This window comes from Epinephelus fuscoguttatus, linkage group LG22 (genome assembly GCF_011397635.1).
Source record: "Epinephelus fuscoguttatus linkage group LG22, E.fuscoguttatus.final_Chr_v1".
NCBI classification, from domain to species: Eukaryota; Metazoa; Chordata; class Actinopteri; order Perciformes; family Serranidae; genus Epinephelus; species Epinephelus fuscoguttatus.
The window spans coordinates 11,309,428-11,332,566 of record NC_064773.1 but is presented as its reverse complement, the minus strand read 5'-3'; the positions used below and the strand labels follow the sequence as shown (position 1 = coordinate 11,332,566).

The 23,139-nt window shown below is 41.6% G+C and overlaps 2 protein-coding genes across 3 annotated transcripts in view; one reads left to right on the top strand and one right to left on the bottom strand.

The window, feature by feature from the left end:
* Positions 1-1,290: 1,290 nt before the first annotated feature.
* Positions 1,291-12,717, bottom strand: orc5 (origin recognition complex, subunit 5). The gene is made up of 15 exons (XM_049566490.1): positions 12,698-12,717; positions 12,291-12,450; positions 10,929-11,021; positions 9,804-9,989; positions 9,364-9,438; positions 6,452-6,563; positions 6,019-6,149; positions 5,860-5,908; positions 4,492-4,582; positions 4,271-4,326; positions 3,888-4,000; positions 3,619-3,666; positions 3,416-3,526; positions 1,674-1,786; positions 1,291-1,568 (listed from the first exon to the last, which is right to left on the bottom strand). The coding sequence occupies exons 2-15, from the start codon at positions 12,402-12,404 to the stop codon at positions 1,523-1,525; spliced, it is 1,338 nt and encodes a 445-aa protein (XP_049422447.1). The 5' UTR covers positions 12,405-12,450; positions 12,698-12,717; the 3' UTR covers positions 1,291-1,522.
* An 830-nt stretch (positions 12,718-13,547) lies between these two features.
* lhfpl3 (LHFPL tetraspan subfamily member 3) overlaps positions 13,548-23,139 on the top strand; it is a 70,534-nt gene continuing 60,942 nt past the window's right edge. Inside the window, exons 1-2 of one of the 2 annotated variants that reach the window (XM_049566503.1) lie at positions 13,548-13,744; positions 14,841-15,834. In XM_049566503.1, coding sequence (XP_049422460.1) covers positions 15,396-15,834 — 439 coding nt within the window. In that variant the 5' untranslated portion in view covers positions 13,548-13,744; positions 14,841-15,395. Of the gene's footprint in view, positions 13,745-14,716; positions 15,835-23,139 lie in introns of those variants that run through there. The other variant, XM_049566502.1, reaches the window with a different exon arrangement.

Sequence of the window (23,139 nt, the reverse complement as noted above, 5' to 3'; positions counted from 1 at the left end):
ATATAAACACCAGGGATCTGTGGCTCAAACACCAAGAAATTCTGCAAAAGGTCGATATAAACACCAGGGATCTGTGGCTCAAATACTAAGAAATTCAGCAAAGGGTTGATATAAACACCAGGGATCTGTGGCTCAAACACCAAGAAATTCGGTTTGCATGTTCTCCCTGTGTCAGTGTGGGTTTTCTCTGGGTACTCCGGCTTCCTCCCAAAGTCCAAAGACATGTAGGTTAATTGGTGACTCTAAATTGCCAGTAGGTGTGAATGTGGGTGGGTTCTGTCTCTGTGTGTCAGCCCTGTTAGAGTCTGGGGACCTGTCCAGGGTGAACTGTGCCTCTTGCACAGTGACCGTTGTGATAGGCTCCAGGAATGAATTGATTAGCGTCTTGGCAGAGCTCTGGCACCTTGTGCACTGTCCGCGGCTGTACTAGCAACCAGACTATGGTTAATATTTTACTTTAACAACATGTCAACAGTTGACATGAGAAATAATGAAACCAAAAGTCTCCCAAGACATAGCTGAGTGGAGAAGTATTAAATCAGCATTTATGGAAGAGAGAGAGACACCTAGACAGGTCTGTCACTCAACATCAGTGCAGTATCTCTGTCTTTCCCCGTCTGACTGCATTTTGATTTCATTTCTATATTAAAAAAACTGCTTGTTTAGAAATAAAAAACGAGTGAGCATCTGAGTTGTACAATATCATAAACCATCTTTTAGAAAGACTAGATATTTACCATGAGCTAGGACGAGCTTTGTTAAATATAACAATACAAACAACTGGCAGACGTATACAACCAGTTGCAGGGGGTCACACACTGACAGTGGTTTGTTTTGACAGTTAGGAACCACTAATGTATTTTAGATTAAAGGTTACAGTTAAAGGAGGACCTGTAACACACTGAACCTTTATAAAAGCTTGTTAATGTTCTCCATTACAGAATCTAGTATTCTATGAGGTCAGTGTACAGCCTCATACAACCACATAAACAAAGATGACACACCACGGAAACAAAATCTTCCCTTTGAGCAAGGACGATGATTCACCTGCATGATGCCAGGTCGCTCTGTGTCAGGCAAACATGCTCAACCTGCATCGTTTTCATCTTGTTTTACCCCATTATTTTAAACAGGATGACCTATATTACAGACAGGCTGGGGGCTATAGTAAAAAAATAAAAGAAATTTCTCGACTACAGTGAGACTCTTTGGACTTAGATAACTTAAAAGAGGTTTTGAACAAAACAAATGTAAAGCAAAATTGCCAATATGGCATTTATTTTATACAGATGCAAATATTTAACATGAACAGTTGTTTTTTTTTCACATTCTGAGAGACTTTACAAGACATACGTAATCTCGTTCATCAACCACAAGGGGGCAGCAACATAATTGGATGAATTTTCCTCCACAAAATTCCCTACAATGGTCTGAGCTCCTCATTCTGCTTATCTCTAAATGTATAAATCCCCCTTTTGTCTTACAGTCACAGTGTGTCATCTCTCCTTTGTTCTCAGCAGCCTCACAGGAAGTCATAAAGGTACTTGACAATCTCAAAATTCACCGTCCTGGAAGATAAATCACACAAAACACACTATTACTGACAAAAGAAAGGTCAAGTCACTTGAATAATTGGGCTTTAGCCTCAGTCATATTCACACACACACACACACCTGGAGATGGCACAGATGAAGTCCATAGAAACGGCACATTTGTACTTGGGGGCGTCGAGCTGGTCGTCGTGGCTGACCTGAGTCAACAGCTGCAGGGTCACCAGAGACGAGATCTAAATGGAGAACAGAGGGGAAACATGAAATGACTCTCTGTTCCACTTCTTTAAACACAGCTTTTCCTCACTTTGATGTGTGGCACTAAGTGATAGAGAGAGCCAGTTGCACAGATATGGGTCGGGGCTAATTTCCTAAAACCATTTCATGCTCAGGGCCATAAATAGATCAGCATTTGGCCACGGATCCCGCAACTCATGACCATATGGGTAGAAAACTCTCATCAGAGGCACTGTGGTCATTAGGCTTGGTTTAACACAAAACAGTGTGCCATTAGCACCTAGTAATGGAAAAAATGTCATTTAAAACCCTTATTATCATAGTGTGCATTCTCTTTCATTTGCTTATCTGGAAAACGGGGAAAAAGCATGTATTAAATATTTTTTTTATCTTCGGTAGAAGCCACTTTACAGACCCATTACACTTCCTGCAGCTATGTTTGGGAGCCACAATCACTGGAAAGATTACAAGCGCCGCAGGACTAAATGAAGGACAAAATTAAAGCACTTCAGAGCTCAGTTTAACTCTAACAGAACCGGCCATGTTGAAAAAGCAGTAAGAGGCATGTATACAGACAATTATTGAGTTTGAGCCATCCAAACTACTGAAGTTTTGGATGGATAATTTTAGTGTTGTGCTGACATCGTTCATCTTTATTTTATTAGTCTAGTAATCTCAGACAATCCACAAAAAAAGCACAGCTCAGATCTTTTGAAGAGAGGTTGTGTCAGGTGCATATGCATGGTCAGTGTATTACCTACAGTAGATGATGGGCGGTAGAGCTGGGTGATAAAACTATTTAGAATCAGGATCGCAATAAAATGTATGTCGATGATGATGATAAACTATAGCCATTTTTACTTGATATGGACAGATCTAGATAAATCCAAACAGCGTGTCAAGCAGCAGAAGTTAACACACCGCTGTCAGTCAGTCTGCAGTATTAAGTGATGCGCGTCATTGTACACGCCCATTTTTCCATTGCAAAACTTGTGCTGAGGTGAAGAGGAATTGAAAGTAGCGTGGACATAATGAAAAAAGGGGCAAATGAGTGGAAGTGAGGAGCAAAGCATCAGTGAAGCTGAAGAAGAGCTGCATTATCCTCAAAAACAGACAGAATTGTGGCTAAAAAAGGTTACACAACATCAGTAATTTGAAAGTGGTTTGGCTACTTGAAAGGTGACGACGCACGGTCAAAGACGGTCTGCAAAATATGGCGTCAGTTGGTGCCAACCAGGATGAGAAATACTACAATCATCCCAGCGACTACACTGAGAGCATGACAATCTGGGCCAAAACTGCAGCAAGTCCACCAACAAGTGCTGCTCAACAGCCAAGCACTTCTGCTGCTGTGGGCTTGATCTGTCGTGATAAGACCCAATCAGTAAGCAAAGATGGTTGTCTGTGTCATCGTTTCCAAAGTCTCTGTTTCCACCAATCCAGACTAAAACACAACCGTGGAGTTTACAAACTAAAACAGGGTCAGCAGTGTTTTCAAAGGTCTCCATTTTAGGGATTCCAAAACGCCGAAGTAGTGTGGACACTAGGTGTTAACACAGCAATATTTATGTGTTTTCAAACAAAAATGTATACGTGTGGTTGTAGCCTAAATATGACTGGACGCTGACCTGGGAAAAGATGCTGGCAGTGGGGGCGACTCTGCTGTCCACCACGCTGTAGAAAATGGCAAGCAGGCGGTCCAGAGGAAACGGCTTTGGTCCCAGAAGATGGTTACTTGTCTAGCAAAAGAGACAGAATATATTGATATTAAAATAAGAGGTTATATCTAAAACCTGTGAGTCAAAGCCTGTGTTGATGTTAAGATAATCACCTTTTCATTTTTCTTCAAGAAGTTTGTTTTTCTTATTTTACCGTGGTGCTGTGGGGAGGAAACAAAGGCATGTCAAACTCATCAATTCACACAAGACAAAACAATTTAATCTGCATGAATCACAAATAACCAACCTGCCTCAGAGGGCTTTACAATATGTACAACACACAATACTGTCTATCCTCAGACTCTTGATTCCAATAAGAAAGAACTACAGAGGCATAATTTAACGGGAGATTCTCAAACCTTGTCAGATAAAATTCCTGTACCTTTACAAAGAAGCGTTTATCTGTGCGGGCAGGGTTGTAGGATGCCAGGTAGGCAGCGATCAGCAAGAACTTGGAGTAATAAGGCAGTTCAACATGAGTGTGAGCAGATAAACCTGAGGGGAAATAAATGCAACGCGTCAGATGCACCGTATATCCAGAAAACTAAATATACTTTCACACAGTACATCATGATGTTCAGCGCAACCCTGAGATTTGGTGATAATGTGATTTATATTTGGTGTGATGCACAGATATGCTGTTAAAAATAAGTCACAATTTTAGCATGAATCCAGGGTGTCACTGCACCCTATCAGCTGTTTTACAGTTTAACATCTGCTCTGCAAACGTCACCGAGTGCCACAGCGCTCAGTGTGTGTTGGTACCTCTCACGGCTCCGTTCTCCTTCTCCTCCATTTGCTGCATCTGCTCCCACTGAAGGCTGAACAGAGACAGGAGAGGACAATAACTATGACAATAAAACACAGCGCTCAGTAATCACGCTTGATCGTGTTGTTTGCCAGACGGCCGTAAACAAGCAGAATTACTAGAATGAGTGGAGAGAAGTGACACAGTTCATTAGCAGGCTGATGTAAGGGACACAGACCTGGACACTTCTCGCAGGTAAACAGTCTGCATGGCTTTTTTCAGATGAGGCTCGATGTTTCTCCACAGCTTATGTGTGTCAGTCTCTTTCACTGAGGACATAAAACACAGCAGCATTGTTGTAAAAACACAGTTACAGCATATGACGAGTTCAAGATTTGCTTATTAATAAAGGGATGTAAACAGGAAGGACAAATGGATTAAATGACTGTATGATGTATAAGATGTAGTGAAGGCTGTAGTAATGAACCCGTAGACAGTTATCACCAGACTCAAGTCAACACGTACACTGGAAACCTTGAACGCTTTCCAGCTCCTCCTGGGGGGCCCCAAGGCCAGATGAGATATGTAATCCATCCAGTGTGTTCTGGGTCTGGGTCTTACACCTCTAATGTGAGCAGCAGCTCTCCTCCGAGCTCTTTCCAGATGTCCAACATCCTCACCCCATCTCTAAGGCTGAGCCCAGCCACACCACGGAGGAAACTTATATCGGCCGCTTGCATCCGTGATTTCATTCTGTCGGTCACTACCCCGAGCTCATAACCATAGGTGAGGGTTGGGGCGTAGATGGACCAGTAAATCGAAAGCTTCGCCTTCAGGTTCAGCTTCCTGATCACCATGACAGGCCGCATCTGCGCCCGCATCACTGCAGAAGCTCCATTTTACCCTCACTCATGAACAGGACCCCGAGATACCTGGGCTCCCTCGCTTGGGGCAGTAACTTACCCCCAACCCGAAGGGGGCAATCCAGGATGGGCAAACTCCCATGACCACTCCAGCACCCCTGGTAACAGTATCGGTGTAAAAGTGAAAAGTACCGAACCCTAACTGGCACACACACAAAGTTAGCAACTAGCCGAGATGGAAGCTGATCACCCAGCAGCTAAAGATCCAGATATTTTTGTCACACCAGACCAAGAGGGGACCAAAACAGAGCTACAAGAACAGCATTTTTTCATCTTAAGGTTCATTTACACTTCTGTATTTAGGGGTTTTGCTGTACCTGCGCTGTTTCTGACGTGCCCCTCCTACCAGGTAACCACACGAGGAATGTAAGAACTGTGATTGGCCAACTTATGTTGCTATGTGTATGGAGGATGTGTATATCAGTTTGCTAACACATTCACATTCACCAGCTTTATATGGAGATAATATGTCAACACTGTGTTCAAAGCTTTGCCCCAGTTGGCCAAAAAAATCAATAATGCAATTTTAAAGAAATAACTATTAAAACGTTAAAACAGCTTAAGGGCATTTCAACATGATAGAGAGATCTCTCTTCAAATAAACACAAAGAAAAGGGAGAAATAAGGTATCTTTAAATATTGATCAGCTGTCAGATGAATGAATACGCCTCTGTGTGCTTTACCTTTTCCTTCTGCTAATGGCTCACAGAACTTTGAGAAGTTGAGGGCAGCCTGGTTGAAAAGAGAATAAAGAGAAATCGATGATCAAAGAGTGAAAGAAAATCAAAACAATGAGAAATCTTTACTGAGCTATGAGTGTGTGTGTTGTGTGTGTGTCTGACCAGGTGGCGCAGCTCTCTGAGGTCCCGACAGACCGAGTAAAAGACTCCCAGCAGGATGTTGATGTAGGACGAGTAAAACTCAGCGGAATATGAAGGATGTCTGTCCTGGGACAAAATCTGCTGCAGCTCACCTTCAAATACATGAACACACAGACACACACAGAACACCAATGACACTGAGGTATTATAAAAAGCAATGTCTGGTCTCACATATCGTACACAACGATTCACCCCCTGTAAAGTGCTGATTTTATACAGTGGTGTTTGATAATGCAACGTTCCTCCACAATCGCTGCCTGAAGTGTTAGAACAAAATCACAGGTACAAATCTCACACCGCATCCGCCAAGTGCACGTCATTATTATGCAGCGTGGAGGGAGTTTATTCATGACACTGGCTGATGTAGCGTGTGCGAGCGCATGAACGATAATACCTTTACTGTAGTCGGGGAAATGGAGCAGAAGGGGCTCGAAACAGCCGGTGTTTGGTCTGAACTTGTCCCAGACGATTTCACTGAGCAGGATGACGGTCACGTTGTCCTCAACCTGACGAGGACACAGAGGAAGAAAGACACATATCATGTAACAGTGGCTTGTAAATGTGGACTCAGTGACAGTACATCGCCATGGCTACAGGCATTGCTGTCTCTTTCAATTTATGTTTTATATGTATTTATGTCTAATGTTCTGTGTATTTCATTTAATGCTGGATTGATAAGTCGGTTGACAATTTTGATAGTTAATTAATCATTTAAGTCATTTATGAAGCAAAAACCATCAAACATTCCCAAGTTACAGTTGTTTAAATGTGAGGATTTTGTAGTTTTATCGAGGTTATATGACTGGAGGTTTAAACTCACGTCCTCTCACAGAGTTGGTGATTAAAACTTAACTTCCATCTCCTTCTTCTCGCCTCCTACCTGCCTGTTTAACAACATCAACCCATAAACCTTCCTGAGACAATGCGGACTGAGTGGAGTCAGGCGGCCAGTGGCTGCTTGCTCCACTGCCAATCAGTGGCTAACAAGTGGAGCTAACTGCTAACAGCCACCGCTGCAACTAACAAACTCCACCCATCTATTCAACAGCTCCACCATCTACAGTCAGACACACGCAGCTGATTATTAACTGCTGAATTACAGCTCACAGCTCGCACCAACGGCTGACGCTGCTCTGGTGTGAGTGTTTTCGCTGGCCAGCGGAACATCCTGGCACAGACTATACTGGAGTTTACCAGCCCGTTGCTCATGTGGCATTTGAAAATTGTAAGCACAGCCATTCTCAGCTCTCAATGTCCGATAGTCGACCACAAACATTTTCATCACATCTCGTCAACGAAACTGAAGCATAGATTTTGTCTTATGACACATTCACACTGCCGCTATTTGGTCCACTTAAAACAAACCCTGGTTCGCTCTCATGAATAGTTTGGTTCGTTTGGAGTGATGTGAACGCTCATTCAAACCCTGGTGCAGACCAAAACTGGGGGTCTCGGTTCACTTGCAAGTGAACACACGTGCGGTGTGCTTACAGTGGGAAATGCAAACGGACTACTGGTGCGTTCGTTTTGTACTCGGAGGTCAGAAGTGGGAAAAACAGTTTTTGCATTCTAGTTGACAACGGTGGACAAGTCGGAAAAAAACATAGATGCTCACAAGAAAGCCTTTGTTGCCCTTGCACTTTCCGAGTATAGACAGCTTCAAAACCATCATGCACTCCAACTGAGGAACGCCACAGATGAGGCTGACCTAATGTAAAACAAATAAGACAAAATTGCTATAAACAGTACTTTAGCAGAGTGTTTACTCACTATGTATGTGACCGGCAGCCATCTTGAATTCGTAAGTCGGAGCTGATGCGTTTGCTCCAAGTTTCCGAGTTGGAAATCTGATCTCAAGGTGCGTTTGAGTTTAAACTTCCGACTGGGAACTGGGAATTTCCGACCTCCGAGTACAAAACGAACGCATCATATCCAGCAAACCAAAGAGAGAAAGTGAACCAAAGACAGAAAGTGAACCAAAGACACGAAGTGACGTAGAGCATAGTGCATTTTGGGTAAAAAAAACAAAGAAAGCCAAAAGCGCAAACCGAGAGAAGCAGTTTTGAAATTGTTTAAGGAGAGGATGGAGGCATGCGGATTTAATCGGTAGGCGGATCAAAACTACAACAGCAATATATCAAGGTCCTTGACAGAAGAGGATGGATGTCCGTTTTCGGTCCTGGCCAATCGATGAGCTGGGTTTTCTTCTTCCTCTTGCTTTCTTTCTTCCTGATCAGAGGTCCATTTGGGCAATACCGCCCCCAGACGAGCAGCTGTTGTAACTGCGTGACGTTGTCCAGGCAGTTTGGTCCGCATTAAAAAGTGCAGTGTGAAAGTGAACCGAACCAAATGAAGGTGTGAAACTTTTCGGCACTCCCCGCCCAATCAAACCAAGTTCCCCGGACTATCCTGGTGTGAATGCTTAGTTTTATCAAGATCTATTTTTAGCTCGTCATTGTCTAGTCCTGTATTTTCTTACTTTCTTCTTATTTTGCTGTGGTCCGGATATTTATGGGCACAGCATGCAGGTGAGGTTGGAACTTAGAAAGGTGCCAAAACATAAGCACCATGCATCAAAGAGGAAGCTAGGAAAATCAGACGCACACACTGTAAAATGCAAGTAAAACGAGGCAAAACACCAAGCAAACAAAGCTTGTTCCAAATGACTTATCGGGGCCTGGCTGTCACTTTCACTGGGAATACTGTTTACAAACAGTAACCAACAATTCTTGCATAGTGTCAATTTAAATATGCAAATACCTGCATCGCCATAATCATAAGTAACACACACTCTGACCTCTGCTTGTGCCTTCCTGCTACTATAATAAAATATACTCTAACACTTGGCAGTAAATCTGTCATGTTAACCTTTTTGCATAGATAATGCACTACTACTACTACTACTACTACTACTAACACACATTAGAGACACAACAACCTGTCAACATCCTGTCAGCCTTCACATAGGTGTAAATCCGCATCCTAATTATCACTTCAGATTCCTGCGTGGCCATACTGAAGCGGCATGACATTGAGAAGACCGATTCCTCTAAACACTCACAACCCACCAGCAAACAGCTTTCACAGGAACAAAACACAAATGGTCTTTTGACTCCTGATGTCTTTAATTAAAATGCCATGAGTGTTTACCATTCTTCTCTCCTAACAGCGCTATGAAAGCGCTCCACACACTCTGCTCAAGGTCATTCATCACAAAAGAAGCTCCTTGAGTTACTCTTCATCATCCGCACAGCGCTACAACAATAAAGTGGCTCACTTGATAGATAACACACTGCACTTTCTCACCAGTTCCTGGAGACGCAGCAGAGCAGGGAGCAGATTGGCATCGGTGTCTCTCAGAAGCTCGGCTTTTTCAATCATCTGGAAAATATACATTTGAGTTTACTGTGTAACATCCATATTCAGTAAACTATAGAGGCAGTGAATGGCTGTTTTATCACGGCACATTACTGCTTAATATGCTGCAAGTTCACTTTCCAAAATACTAGATTAAAGGCGCTCCTGTGCTGGCTGAAAATCACATGTACTCTCTCCAGGCTGATGCATCTGCAGCTTTGTTTCAGCATCTATTTGCATGTGTTATTACCACTAATCATATTATCACACAAACATTTCAGTGACACAGCCAAAGAATAAATTATTTGATGTCGTATGGATTACAGTGATGCCATGTTTCAAGTGAGCAGTGATTTTTCGTGGCTGGGCATAAAGTGCACGGCACTCACAATGTATCGCGTCTGCTTGGCAGGAGACTGGGAGCGCTGCTGTCTGTAGATGCGAACAAAGTCAGACAGGGAGGGACTGCGGGGGAGCAGCGAGGCGGCGTCGCAGCCAAAGAAGGACAGCAGCACTTGTTCAAACAGCAACGCAACTGAAACACATTCGACACAGCTGACTGTGGCGTGAGGAAGCTGCAGAGAGGAGGAGGGATGATGAGAGACAGTCAGTTTGATATTGTTAAGTACACATTGTCTTGGCTCTCTGCTTTGTATTTGGTGCACACTGAACATTTACAATCTGTCCTCAGTGAAGCATTAAGTACAGAAACTGTCAAAAATCTCCCCTGCTGTTTTTTATTGTTACAATAGGAGGAGTCAAACATGTCAATCTATCCATACATATCGATTCTGAGTATTTGAAACATCTTCAATACTTGATTCCAGCTTTTTAAATGTCAATATATTCACATTTCTAGGTACTTTACTCTTCTATCACAGTGAATTTAATATCTTTGGGTTGTGGACAAAACATTTGAGGACGTTGTGTTGGGTTTTGCCTTTTCTAACATTTTATAAACAATGAAAATAATAATAACTTGTTGCAACATCTCAAGAAAAAACCTGATTAACCAAAACATAAATTCAACAAAAACAAAAAGCTGTACGTATGTCTGTAATTTGATAATGAGGTGATGCATTAAGCATTCTAACTGTAGTCGGCAAGAAAGACTTTCTGCGCACATTTTCTGTGGCTGTTACTTGTCTATAACGTCTCCCCGAAGGGGAAAAGCTCAAAGTATGGGTGCAAAGGGTGGGAAGAAATCTAAAACAGACACCTTGTGATTCTGTTCATACATTTTAAATCAAGGAAGGAAATATAAGCCTACACACACATTCAAAGTACAAACACAAAGCTTTGTGCACACTGAGAAATGAGATTTCTCTGAGCTGCAATAAAATTTATTAAAAATAAAAGATATATTTTCAAGGACTAAGCGCTCTTTCAGCAGTCTGACGAAGGAGGCTCCGCATGGCTAAAGTACCAGCATCTGTTTCAGGTTTATATGAGCCTGAAGTAGACACTGAGTCAAACTCTTTCATCTGTAACAAACTTTAGTAAATGTCTCTCACCTCAAGTTCCTTCAGCAGGACATGCAACACATGACTCTTCCCAGAAGCCCGATGACCATAGATGAAGATCGAAGGGTAGCTGTACTGGTGTGGCTGTAAGAAGAAACGTTTTCACTTAATACAAATGTGACATTTAATTATGATCAATTACAATCTACACACACAAGTTCATTCTCATACAAAGAACATTAAACATTCTAAACATTTCTAAATATTACTATGTCAACCAATACCCTAATGCAAAATGGACAAATGTAACTTGATTAAATGTTTTTTTTATAACAGGAATAACTATTAATCCGATGAAACATAATTTTATAAAGATATTAAACCCTAACTTTACACATTTACTCTCACAGGCCACTTTATTAGGTACATCTTGCCAGTACCAGGTGGGACCCCTTTTGCTTTCAGAACTGCGGTCATTCTTGGTGTCATAGATTCAACAGGGTGCTGGAAACATTCCTCAGAGATGTTGGTCCATATTGACATGATGACATCACACAGTTGCTGCAGATTTGTCGGCTGCACATCCATGATGTGAATCTCCCGTTCCACCACATCCCAAAGGTGCTCTATTGGACTGAGATCTGGTGACTGTGGAGGCCATTGGAGTACAGTGAACTTATTGTCATATTCGAGAAAACAGTTTGAGATGATTTGAGCTTTGTGACATGGTGTGTTATCCTGCTGGAAGTAGCCATCAGAAGATGGGTACACTGTGGTCATAAAGGGATGGACACGGTCAGCAACAATACTCAGGTAGGCTGTGGTGTTTAAACAATGCTCAGTTGGTACTAAGAAAATCTCCCCCACACCATTACACCACCAGCAGCAGCCTGAACCGTTGATACAAGGCAGGATGGATCCATGACGCCAAATTCTGACCCTACCATCTGAATGTGGCAGCAGAAATCCAGACTCATCAGACCAGGCAACGTTTTTCCAATCTTCTATTGTCCAGTTTTGGTGAGCCTGTGTGAACTGTAGCCACCAACAACCATGTCACGTTCAAAGCCACTTAAATCACCTTTCTTCCCCATTCTGATGCTCGGTTTGAACTTCAGCAGGTCACCATGTCTGCGTGCCTAAGTGCATTGCGTTGCTGCCATGTGATCAGCTATTTGCGTTAATGAGCAGTTGAACAAGTGTACCTAATAAAGTGGCACATGCAAAACCTCTTGCTAAAACAACACTCACACGTTAAACAATCAACATGTTGTTATTGTTACTTACTAATGTAAAAAAAAATCCACCTCCACCTAATACGTGCGCGCTCCCGCGACCAGGTGCACACAGCCTAGTGGGTAACTACCTGAGCGAAACCCCGGCGCTGACAGGACCTGACACCAGCCTACATACCTGCCCCATGAGCGACAGCAGCATCCCCGCCTGGACCTCTCTGCAGGGCAGCTGCTCCGAGACCCTCTGCAGCCTCTCCTCCTCATATCCTGGGTGCTGTAACGGCGCTAACATCCTGGTCTTCCTACTACCAACCACAGCACCGTGTATGTGAAGTACACTGTGAGAGGTTAGTGACAGCTACAAGTTAACGTTAGCTAGTTTTCACGTACAGTTAAAGCACACACGACGGTATTCTGTAAAAATGCGACCAAAACGGGGAAATTTGTAGGAAATTATTCACTGTGAACACGACAGAGTATCATGGAAATGTCCATAACTGAGAATAAAATGTGTAACAAACTCAAAATGCGGTGAAAAGCGACGTTAAAAGTTAAAATCACAAACAAACAGTTGAGCACACTCACAGGAGATTCGCGCGCGCCTTCGGATTACGTCAAATGACAGTCTTCGGTTACTGGCCAATCAGATATCACACACAGAATCATGGGTAATGGAGTCTTTGGCTCTAAAACTAGTTTTGTGGAACTAAAGCTCATTAGATGCTTTAATATACTTTTAAAACACACGCACATACATCTTTATATAATCAGAAGCAAAACAAAAAAGGAAAAAAGTGATTGAGTGATGCATAAGAATAAAAATACGACAAAAATACAAATCTGATAAAGGTAAATTTAAGATAATATAAAAGCTATATACACTACATACACCTTTTTATCAATGTTGGAAAGGTTAATTTTGAAATAAAAATAGGCTTCAGGTTACTAGTTACCCTGTTAAAAATGTGATATGTAATGTTACCATTTTGATGATGTATTACTTACATTTGAATATTTTTTAATTACTTTTCTAACAAATGTTTTAAAGTGGGCAATAAAGCTAAAAAATGCCTGGGAATAGGCCAAAAAACAGGCATTCCTGCACAGGAAAAGATGCAAAGCAACAGAAAGAATGTTACATCCTACATATAAACTTTTTACACAAAAGAATAGGCGATATTGTGGATGTAACCCCTTTTGTAGATATATTTTCTCAGTAGCTATAATTGATTGCAATAACATTTACTGTGTAATTCAATTATACGTAACAAGTTATTTCCCAGCACTGCCTTTCACTTATACAGATAGGCCTACTGTATGTTCATGATTGATAGTTGCACAGGATGATAGTAATGCAAACATGGTGTTCAGTATTTTTACTGAAAAAGTATAGAAATATATATATCCTGCTGAGACCTCATATGAGGACATCACATTTTGGGTTTACTTGGGTTTAACCTAGACTTGTCGTCCTCGTTTGTGGACACTTTTGTCTGCCATCTAGTGGTAGTGAGACCACTATACACTAATGCGTGCTAAAAAAACAACAACAAAAAAACAAAAAAAAAAACAAGATGGCAGCCATCTCTGCCAAGTCAGTCTGCAGCTGATCCCGACACAGAAGTGGACAAGGTCCAAAATCTAATCACATTTTACGGTTGGAACTTGTTTATTCATGATAAGTTATGTGTGTAGTTTGATATGGCAACAAATTTGACCAATTTTTGTAGCAGCAGTAACAAGATGAGACACTGTTAATTAGGAAGTTAATTAGGAAGTACTCATTTGAGGACACTGGGACTTTATTATTGTTGACGATGTTTAGATTTTTATAATTATAGGGTCCTATTGATCCCAGGCCAGGAGAAACTATGGATAAATAAATAAATAAATAAATAATATTATATAATAGAATATAATAATATATTGTAACTAATTTATAATAAATGCAATACTATATAATATTGCAATATTTTTATTATTAATATTTTATAGAGAGAAAATATTGCATATATTATATAACATTTATAATACATAATTAATTTATATAACATATATTTATTTAGTTAGTTTAGTTAATTTAATGATATATTTACATATATTTATATAACAATTTACATATATTATTAAATTTAAATAAATATATAATAATAGTATAATAATATATTATAAATATTATTTAATGTATGCAATATTTTAAATAAAATATTGTATATATTATAACATTTATAAGAAATTAGTATAGGCTACTATGTTATATAACATATATTTATTTATTTACATTTAATAATATATATAATATTTAGATATATACGAGATCGTATAATTATATAATGATAGATATAATCTAAGAATAATTACACAGTGTAATTAATGTGTATATCACATATACGATGTAAATGTTAAATACATATTTTACATCACAGTGGCTATATTTTTGCCAAAAAAAACCCCCAAAAAACCAAGCAATTTCTGGAAACATTATTGTAGTTTTCTGATGACTAGGTCAGACAGACACTGGATGTTAGTTTGTTAGTTTATGTTATTTCTTTTATTACTGTTCTAAATATTATTGCTGAATAGAGACATTTATGTGCAGTAATTCTTGGTGCATGTGTCCACACCCCGCTAACAGGCTGTTGGTGCAGCTGTGGGATTATATGAGCATTACATTTGGGACAATCAGCTCCACTTGTTGTTTTTCATTATTCACTTGTGTCTGTTTAAGATTTCGCGCGTGTTACTGGAACAATACGTCATGCTGGGATTAAGGGATGTGGGCTGGCCCTGTGATATCCGAGGCTATCCTCCTACTCTAATTCAATAGGAGCTGAGCTGCGGCTGTGGCTCTGTCGTCGAGCACACACGGACCATTACAGCGAGCTGTCACACACTGAATCACACAGGAATAACACTCTCCGGCTCTGGACACGACTCTGGCAGCGACATTTTCCACAGGCTGAATGTTAGTGAATATGAGGACAGATGTAGGATGAATCCACGGGAGGATGTGCTCCTGATGATTGTGTTTTTCCACGGAGCGCACGTTTGCGAGAGTGATGAATGAAAACCAGAGGAAAACACAAGGAAAGAAAACCCGAGCTCGCCATGGAGACGAGAGTGCAGTGATGCTGTGGACACATCTGTGACTCAAGTCTGAGAAATTAAAATCCGAGAACAAGTTCTGCTCAAAGCTGTGATTTTTGCCTTTTTCGGATCAGATGCGGCAGATGTGAGTTTGATCCTGAGGACCGAGCAGACCCCCCTTCACACAGACTGGAGGATGATCCCCGGGGCCCCCAGCACCACCACCACCACCATGCTCCCCGCCTCCGAGGCTGCCAAAATCTACCAAACCAACTACGTGCGCAACTCCCGCGCCATCGGCGTCCTGTGGGCCATCTTCACCATCCTCTTCGCCATCGTCAACGTGGTGTGCTTCATCCAGCCCTACTGGATCGGGGACGGCATGGACACACCGCAGGCGGGCTACTTCGGGCTGTTCCACTACTGCATCGGGAACGGGCTGTCCCGGGACTTGACCTGCCAGGGCAGCTTCACCGAGTTCAGCACCATCCCCTCCGGTGCGTTCAAGGCCGCCTCCTTCTTCATCGGCATGTCTATGGTGCTGGTGCTCACCTGCATCGGCTGCTTCGCGCTCTTCTTCTTCTGCAGCACCGGCACCGTGTACAAGATCTGCGGCTGGATGCAGCTGGCTGCAGGTAGGAGGCTCTGCTCTGCTCTGACTACAGGTTGGAGTTTAACAGTTCAGTGTGTCACTGTGCAGGAGCTCCAATGAGATCCCACCAGAGTAAGAAATACAGCTCACTATAAAGGTTTCTCCCTCATCTGTCCACCACTGAAAGTTTGGTATAGCTCAAAATGCAGTCTGCACCTAAAAATCCAGATGTTCTTCATCTTCCCCAGCTCATATGCTTCAATAGACACTCACCCTTGTAAATAACTGACCAGGATCAAAATGCAAACACCTTTCACTTAAATCTACATGTTCCTCTTCCTTCTCAGCTCGAGGGCTCCACTGACTCTGCCACAGAGCCCCATTTTAGCAGATCTCTGTGGTTATTAAAGCCCCTGATAAAACATTATGTAACTGTCTGAAGTGTAGGTGGAGTGAAACACCCTTGGGAGAGCGTAAGACCTCCGACTGAATCAGTGATAAAATAAAACTCCGGATGCCTCTAGAGGTGAATAATGTGCAGATTCAAGAATTTTTTTCAGTTGTATCTTTCGCTGGGGATGTTTAACTGATACCTGCAGGTTAGAGGTTGACTTTGTGGAACAGATTTCTCAGAATAAAATGCTGGCATTGTGTTTTTCTGCAAACCACAGTTACTTTTGTACGTTTCGTACGTGTCATGTCAATGTTTCTAGGTTGACTTCGTCATGGTGAATGGTGTGTGACTTCGGCAGAATGCAACAAAACTGGTTGTTTTTTAGGGAGTCATCGCTGTGTTTCCAGCGGCTTTTTAAACATCAAATGTGGGTGTGTTTAGGGGTTAGTGCCACAGCATTCTCGGAACCCATCGGCTGTATTCAGCGTCTGACTTCCGGCAGACGGCAATACAGCCTCTGGGGGCAGACCCCTGATTTTTTGGCATTCCGGTTTGATTTGGGCGGAGGGAGAATTTCCGTTTCCAACTTCCATTTAAGTAAATATGCCAAACAATTGCGATGGATTCAGAGTTTGCAGTGACGCCAGTTATGTTCTGCCTCGTTAGTTCACCACACGGACCGTTTAACCTGGCAACAACTGCAGCCGGCTCAAACGTGATTGGTCAATATCACACGGACTACAAACAGCCTACAACCGGAAACCAGGGCTCTTCCGCTCTTCTTCCGGAGGCAAGATCTCCAGGGTTTGCCTATAGACTCTACATTCACTGAATGTAGAGTCTGTATATAGAGACTAGTGCCACAGTGACACTTCGACCTTGTCGCATATCGACGTTTGGTCATGGACTCACCACGTCCACATACGATGTCAAAGGTACCCTGGGTGTGTTGGTTGTTGATGTTCTGGGACGCCATGTCAAGTTCTGCCTGTTACATGCATTGTCTTCTTTCAAAATACACTTCGGTTCTCACAGGAAATTTACCGTCTGCATACAGTCTCTTTCAAAATAAAAGCACTACGTTGGTACAACACAAATTGATGTCTTTTTCCTTCAACAGCTAACACACGTGGTTGAGTTTAGGAAAAAAGAACAGGGTTTGGCTTTGGAATCTTACAGGATGCAAACACAGCTCTCCTGGGTGATGGTCTGTGTTTGTTGGACCCATCCACCACCACCGCCCCACCACCCTACTTGGACTTTTACCGCCTTAACTTTCGTTCTTGTCCCACCGTGTTTCCCCCTGACACCGTTGAGCGCCATTAAACTATAATGGCAACCAGCTGCGTATCATGCCGACGTTAAAGAAGGGCTTTTTTTCACCAGTGTCTGATGCTACAAGTCACTGCCCAAGCGCCAGATTTGAACGACTTCATAGTGAGACCGGGGTTGCAGCAAGGGTTTGGCTTTTACTGAGGTGAGATGTCGCTGCATTTCCAGCTGGGCTTGTGCCACAAAAAGTGGTTATCTTTAACCAGGATGTTGCTGCGTTTCCTACCAGGATTGTGCCACAAAAAGCGGTCACTTTTTACCGAGACATTGCTGCATTCTCTGCTGGGATAGTGCCAGTGGATAGTTAGGATGGGCTCCAGTGCACGCTGTTATGACGGGCCCTAGTGCGCCTTAGTTAGTAGTTATTAAGCACACACAGACATTTAGGCGTAACAGTGTGTTTTACTGTTGCTCTTATGTTATATCTGTTTGCAGATGTGCCCAGCTTGTCAGACTTAAGAGATTTTGCACCTAGCTGTGAATCGTATTGTCTCGTCACATGATTAACAGACTTGATAATACCCAGCAATCATCATTGCATATCTGTGTATGACAAAAACTACAAAAGAAAATAGAAAATTATGAGTTTAACTAAATAGTTTTTTATATTTTATATAGAATAAACATACTTTTGTTATAGACTGACTATTTTTCAGACACAGAAAGCCATGATGGAGATGGGTTTGCCTTTTTGAGGGCATATGTAGAAAATCACTCCATTGTTTATTTAACTTGAGTTCTTCTTTGAACACGGGTGTATTTCCAGGTGGCAATTGGGCCCCTCCTCCCCATGGGCCCTAGTGCAACCATACTGCCTGATCTGTCTATATTTACACCCCTGGATAGTGTCAGGAAAAGTGTTTTGCTTTTTGTTGTTATTGTTGTGCAAAACCTAACTTCAGTTAAACCACAGCCGTGTTGAAACATAACATTTCATGTACCAATGTAATGCATCAGTGGTTTGCAGAAATGTACAATGCCAGCATTTATTCTGGTGGTTGTGTTGGACAGTGATATACAGTATATGAAGAATTTCATTCCAGGTGAGGATCATCAATATGAACAAAGATACCAACAAAGATGTATTTTCTGTTTGTTTTTCATCCTAAAGCTCTAATATTCAGAGATTCAATTCTTTTCATGCAACTTATTCCATAGAATTTTGTCACATCAGCCAAAAACTGTAATAAATACGACTTGTCAATATAAAGCTTAAAAACCCCCGACAACACCACAGAAACAGGTAAGTCCTCTGTTTTAGGGGCTTTACATTTTATGGCCCTTTCAACCATAGGAGCATAAATCAAAAATATGCAAATGCTTCTTTTCTTAATGAGAACAGAAGGAGTCTCTCTAACATCTTAAAACCCACCGTGCATATTAAATATGAAAGAAAAACACATGTAAAAAGAAATTAGAAAGGAGAAATCAAAGGAGCAGGACCATGAAGAGTACGACTGACTGAACTACTTTAATTATTTTTAGTCAAATTTCCAGCATCCGCTCTGAAGCAGACACACAGGATCTTGATTTCCTTCCAAAATGATATTTTTCAAATAGCTGGTGCGGCTCAGCTTTTATATCTCAGCCAACTTTTTTCAGCACACAAAGAAAAAATTGACGAGAGACCAAACACAAGAGTTTTACATTTTATCATCTGTTAATTTGGCTCTCAATTAGCTCCAGGCCGAGAGTTCATATTGATATCACTATAAAGAGCCTTTGATAGCACACATACACACAAACTCGGGTGCACATAATCATCACATACACACTTACAAGATGAAATTCAGCAATTGGAATACATGTATGGAAAACACATTTAATTTTGGTTGTATGTAACATGAATATCTCGCACTGTAACAGTTTGTTCTGATGCATATTGGTCTTTTGAACTTGATGTACTTGTAGGTTGTTTAATGTTCACACATTTTAAAGCGTAACCCAGTCACCAGAAAACAATGTTGGCGCTGTACATTTCAGCAAACTATGGATACATTACATTTATATGTTATTATTTAGCAGATACGTTGAAACTTTATGTTTTGGCAACCCTGTGGTTAAAGTGAAGTCAGGTTTCAGCACAACAATAACAACAACAAAAACCCAAACCAACCACTTCTCGTGGCACAATCTCCGCTGGAAATTCAGCGATGTCTCTCAAAATTTAGAAAACCTTTCATGGCACTATTCAGGGAGACAGTAGCTATGTTTCCATCCAAAAGTGATTTGAATCATTGGGAAATGCGCATTAAAAGAAATACGAATCCTGTGTTTCCATTAAATGTACGGATGTTGGTGAAAACTACGAACTCGTGCGAGTTTTCCACAGAACTGGAAACAAAACAAGTCTTGCATTCTTCTTCTTCTACGTTTTCTGGCGGTTGGCAACCAGCTTGTACATGCATTACCACCTTCCCGACCCAGAGTGTGGATATCACCATGGAGAGAGGTGTGCTACGTCAGACTTAATTCGAACATAACTGTTTCCATCCCCCGTTTTTTTTAATCAACCAAAACCCGGCTAAAGTGAGCGTATTTTAGTTTGTGCGAATCAGGGGATTTTAATTTGAATTTTGGCGTTTCCATCATAATTTTCTGATGCGATACTTCTAGATATGCATCTAAACAGGCTGATGGAAACATGGCTCGTGTAAGCAGCGCAGTTGCACTGGGTCCAGTGGGATGGAGGGGCCTGATTGCCACCTGGAAATAAGCCTGTGTTTAAAGAAGAAATCTTGTTAAATCAAAAATGGTGCAATTTTCTTTTTCTTTTCGTGGCACAATCCCGGCAGGAAATGCAGCAATGTCTCAATTAAAGATAACTGCTTTTTATGGCACTATCCCAGTAGGAAATGCAGGAGCGTTTCTGTAAAAGCCAACACCTTGTCGTGGCACTAACCCTGTGGAAAAACAGCAACAGGTTGCCAAACACACCCACATTTGTTGCCTAAAAAGCCGCTGGAAACACAGCGGTGACTCTCCAGAAAACGTCAGGTTTTGTTGCGTACTGCCTAGATGACACACCATTCACCATGACAAAGTCAGCTCATACACTACGTCACCTTGGAGACATGGACTGCAGGCGGTTCATTTTCATGCTCCTCTTCTCTGTGAGGACCAATGACCTGGTGCTCTCCCTTAAGTACAATGTGGACGTAGCGGACTTGTTCCTCACATTTGATAATCAGAACTACTCCAGATTATTGTATTGAACAAAGCTCTCATATTATATACAAGTAAGATTGTGAAACTTCAAAGCTTATTCAACTTAACACTCAACATCATTATTCACACCTCAACAGGCACCTGGTCTGATCTGAGGTCCTCCTCACCGACCTGAAACAGACTCATCTTGCTGTCATAGACCATGTAATAACCTTGAGATTTATGGAAGATAATAAAGTAGCTACATTTGGCTATTGCAGGAGACAACTGCTAAACAAACCAGTAGAACTTAATATTGTTATGAACCTAAAATGTGTTATTTGCCTGCTTTTTTTACTAATAAAAAGTGGTTGTAGCATGCCAATGACTTCTCCATTCAATTCCTAGTGTCAAAATTAGTGGGTTAGTGGGTTCATTTGTCTTTTGTATGTTGTCTGGTGGAGTTATGAAAATCATCATTTTTTAGCAATTAGCTTGGACATCAATTCAAGTTCAAATTCTCAACTAGACACCATTAGAGTCCTAAAAAATCAGGTTACAAAAAAATGCCATGTTGGTTCTCCTGCTAGGCTAACTGACATGACATGTATGAAACGTACAAATGGCTTGCAGGGTTTGCAGAAATGTACAATGCCAGCATTTTCTTCTGCCACTGACGACTGTGGTTATTGTGTGGTGAGGTTTAGGCACCAAAAACAGTTGGTTATGGTTAGAAAAATATCATGTTTTAGTTTAAAATCCATGGTTGTAGTGGCACAGTAACAGCTGAAAACAGAGAGATGTCTTTGTTAAAAACAAGTTTTCCATCTCACTGGAGAAACAGTGATGGGTCGCTAAAAAAAAAACACCCACATTGTTGCCTAAAAAGCTTCGGGAAATGCAGCAGTGACTCACTAAAAAACAGCCGGTGTTGTTGTTTGTGGGTCTCAAACAGTGGTCTGCAGCTCTGCATGCATCAACCCCTCCCAACACATTCTCACTCCAACATCGTCCCATATCGACGTTTGGTCATGGACTTACCACGTCCGGATACGATGTGAAAGGTACCCTGGGTGCGTTAAGTTGACGTTCTGGGATGCCGTGTCAAGTTCTGCCTGTTACATGCGTTGTCTTCTTTCAAAATGCACTTTTGTTTTACTGGAAATTTAACATTTACATACAGTCTCTTTGAAAATAAACGCACTATGTCGGTACAACACCACCAATCAATGTTTTTTTGGCTTTATAATCTTACAGGACACAAACACCCCTCTCCCGGGTGAAAGTCAGTGTTTGATGGACCCATTAGCCACCCCTCCTGCCCACCCCACTTGGACTTTTGTCGCCTTAACTTTCGTTCTTGTCCCACTACGTTTTCCACTGATGCCACTGGGCACCGTTAAACACTAATGGCAACCGGTCGTGTATCATGCCGACATGAAGAACAGCTTTTTCTGTCGATGTCTGACTCTGCAAGTCACTGCCCAGATTTCGACGACTTTGGAGGGAGACCAGGTTGCCCTTCCGCCTCCTTGACCATGTCAAAGTCAGATCGCTTCACTATAGAAAAGTTGACATAATATCCTTGATTTGCAGGAACTTACAATGCCAACATATTCTTCTCACTAAACTCAGGCAGAGATGAAGAGGTTAAGTCTTTTGATATTTGTGTGTCTGAATGTTTGACTCTGCTGTAGTCGCGATTGTTGTGTCACAGTGAGAACAACCTGAATTAATTACCTTCTACAGGAGGTAATTAAGTCATGTAATGTATCCTTTTTTAAAACTACCGAGTCATGTGTTATACATTACTCATTCTGAGTAATGACCCCAGCTGTGGTCATCTGTCAGCCTGTCATTAAAATGACCTTGACTCAATATTCACTGGTGAGAGCGGTGGATTTTGTAACACGCTGCGAAAAAGAGCCATTGTTAATAAACACATAAGAACAACTGTGTAAATGAGGGGAGGTGTAATTTAAACCGAAAACAAGAGATTTCATTGTGTTTCTGTGAGAAAATAACTGGCATCTCACTAATTCACACCCCCACTGAGAAACGTATGGCAAATAATGACTTTTTGAGCGTAATGTATGGTTCGTAATTCTCATCTAAATCTAATTTATGTGTATGAATAATCTCCGCAGTGTCACGCTGTGCATCTTCACGGATGCCTGCTTGTAAAACACAGCTTGTTCTCAAATGGGAATTAAACGTCATACCCAATAACAGTCACATTCATAGAGTCTGCTTTGCCCACAGAAGCACACAGCGGCTGAATATCCACTCTGATTCAGGGTGAACATGTGTCCCAAAAGTCCGCTGATCACCAGTTTGGCAATAAATATCAACCACAGACTCCAGTCTAATTTGTCGTTGCACAAGCCGTTGATTAGATACAGAGGTTAGTGGAGCCATTGGCCAGCTGTGAGCAAAAAAAAAAAAAACTGTCGTTAAAGTATCATCAGTGTCTCA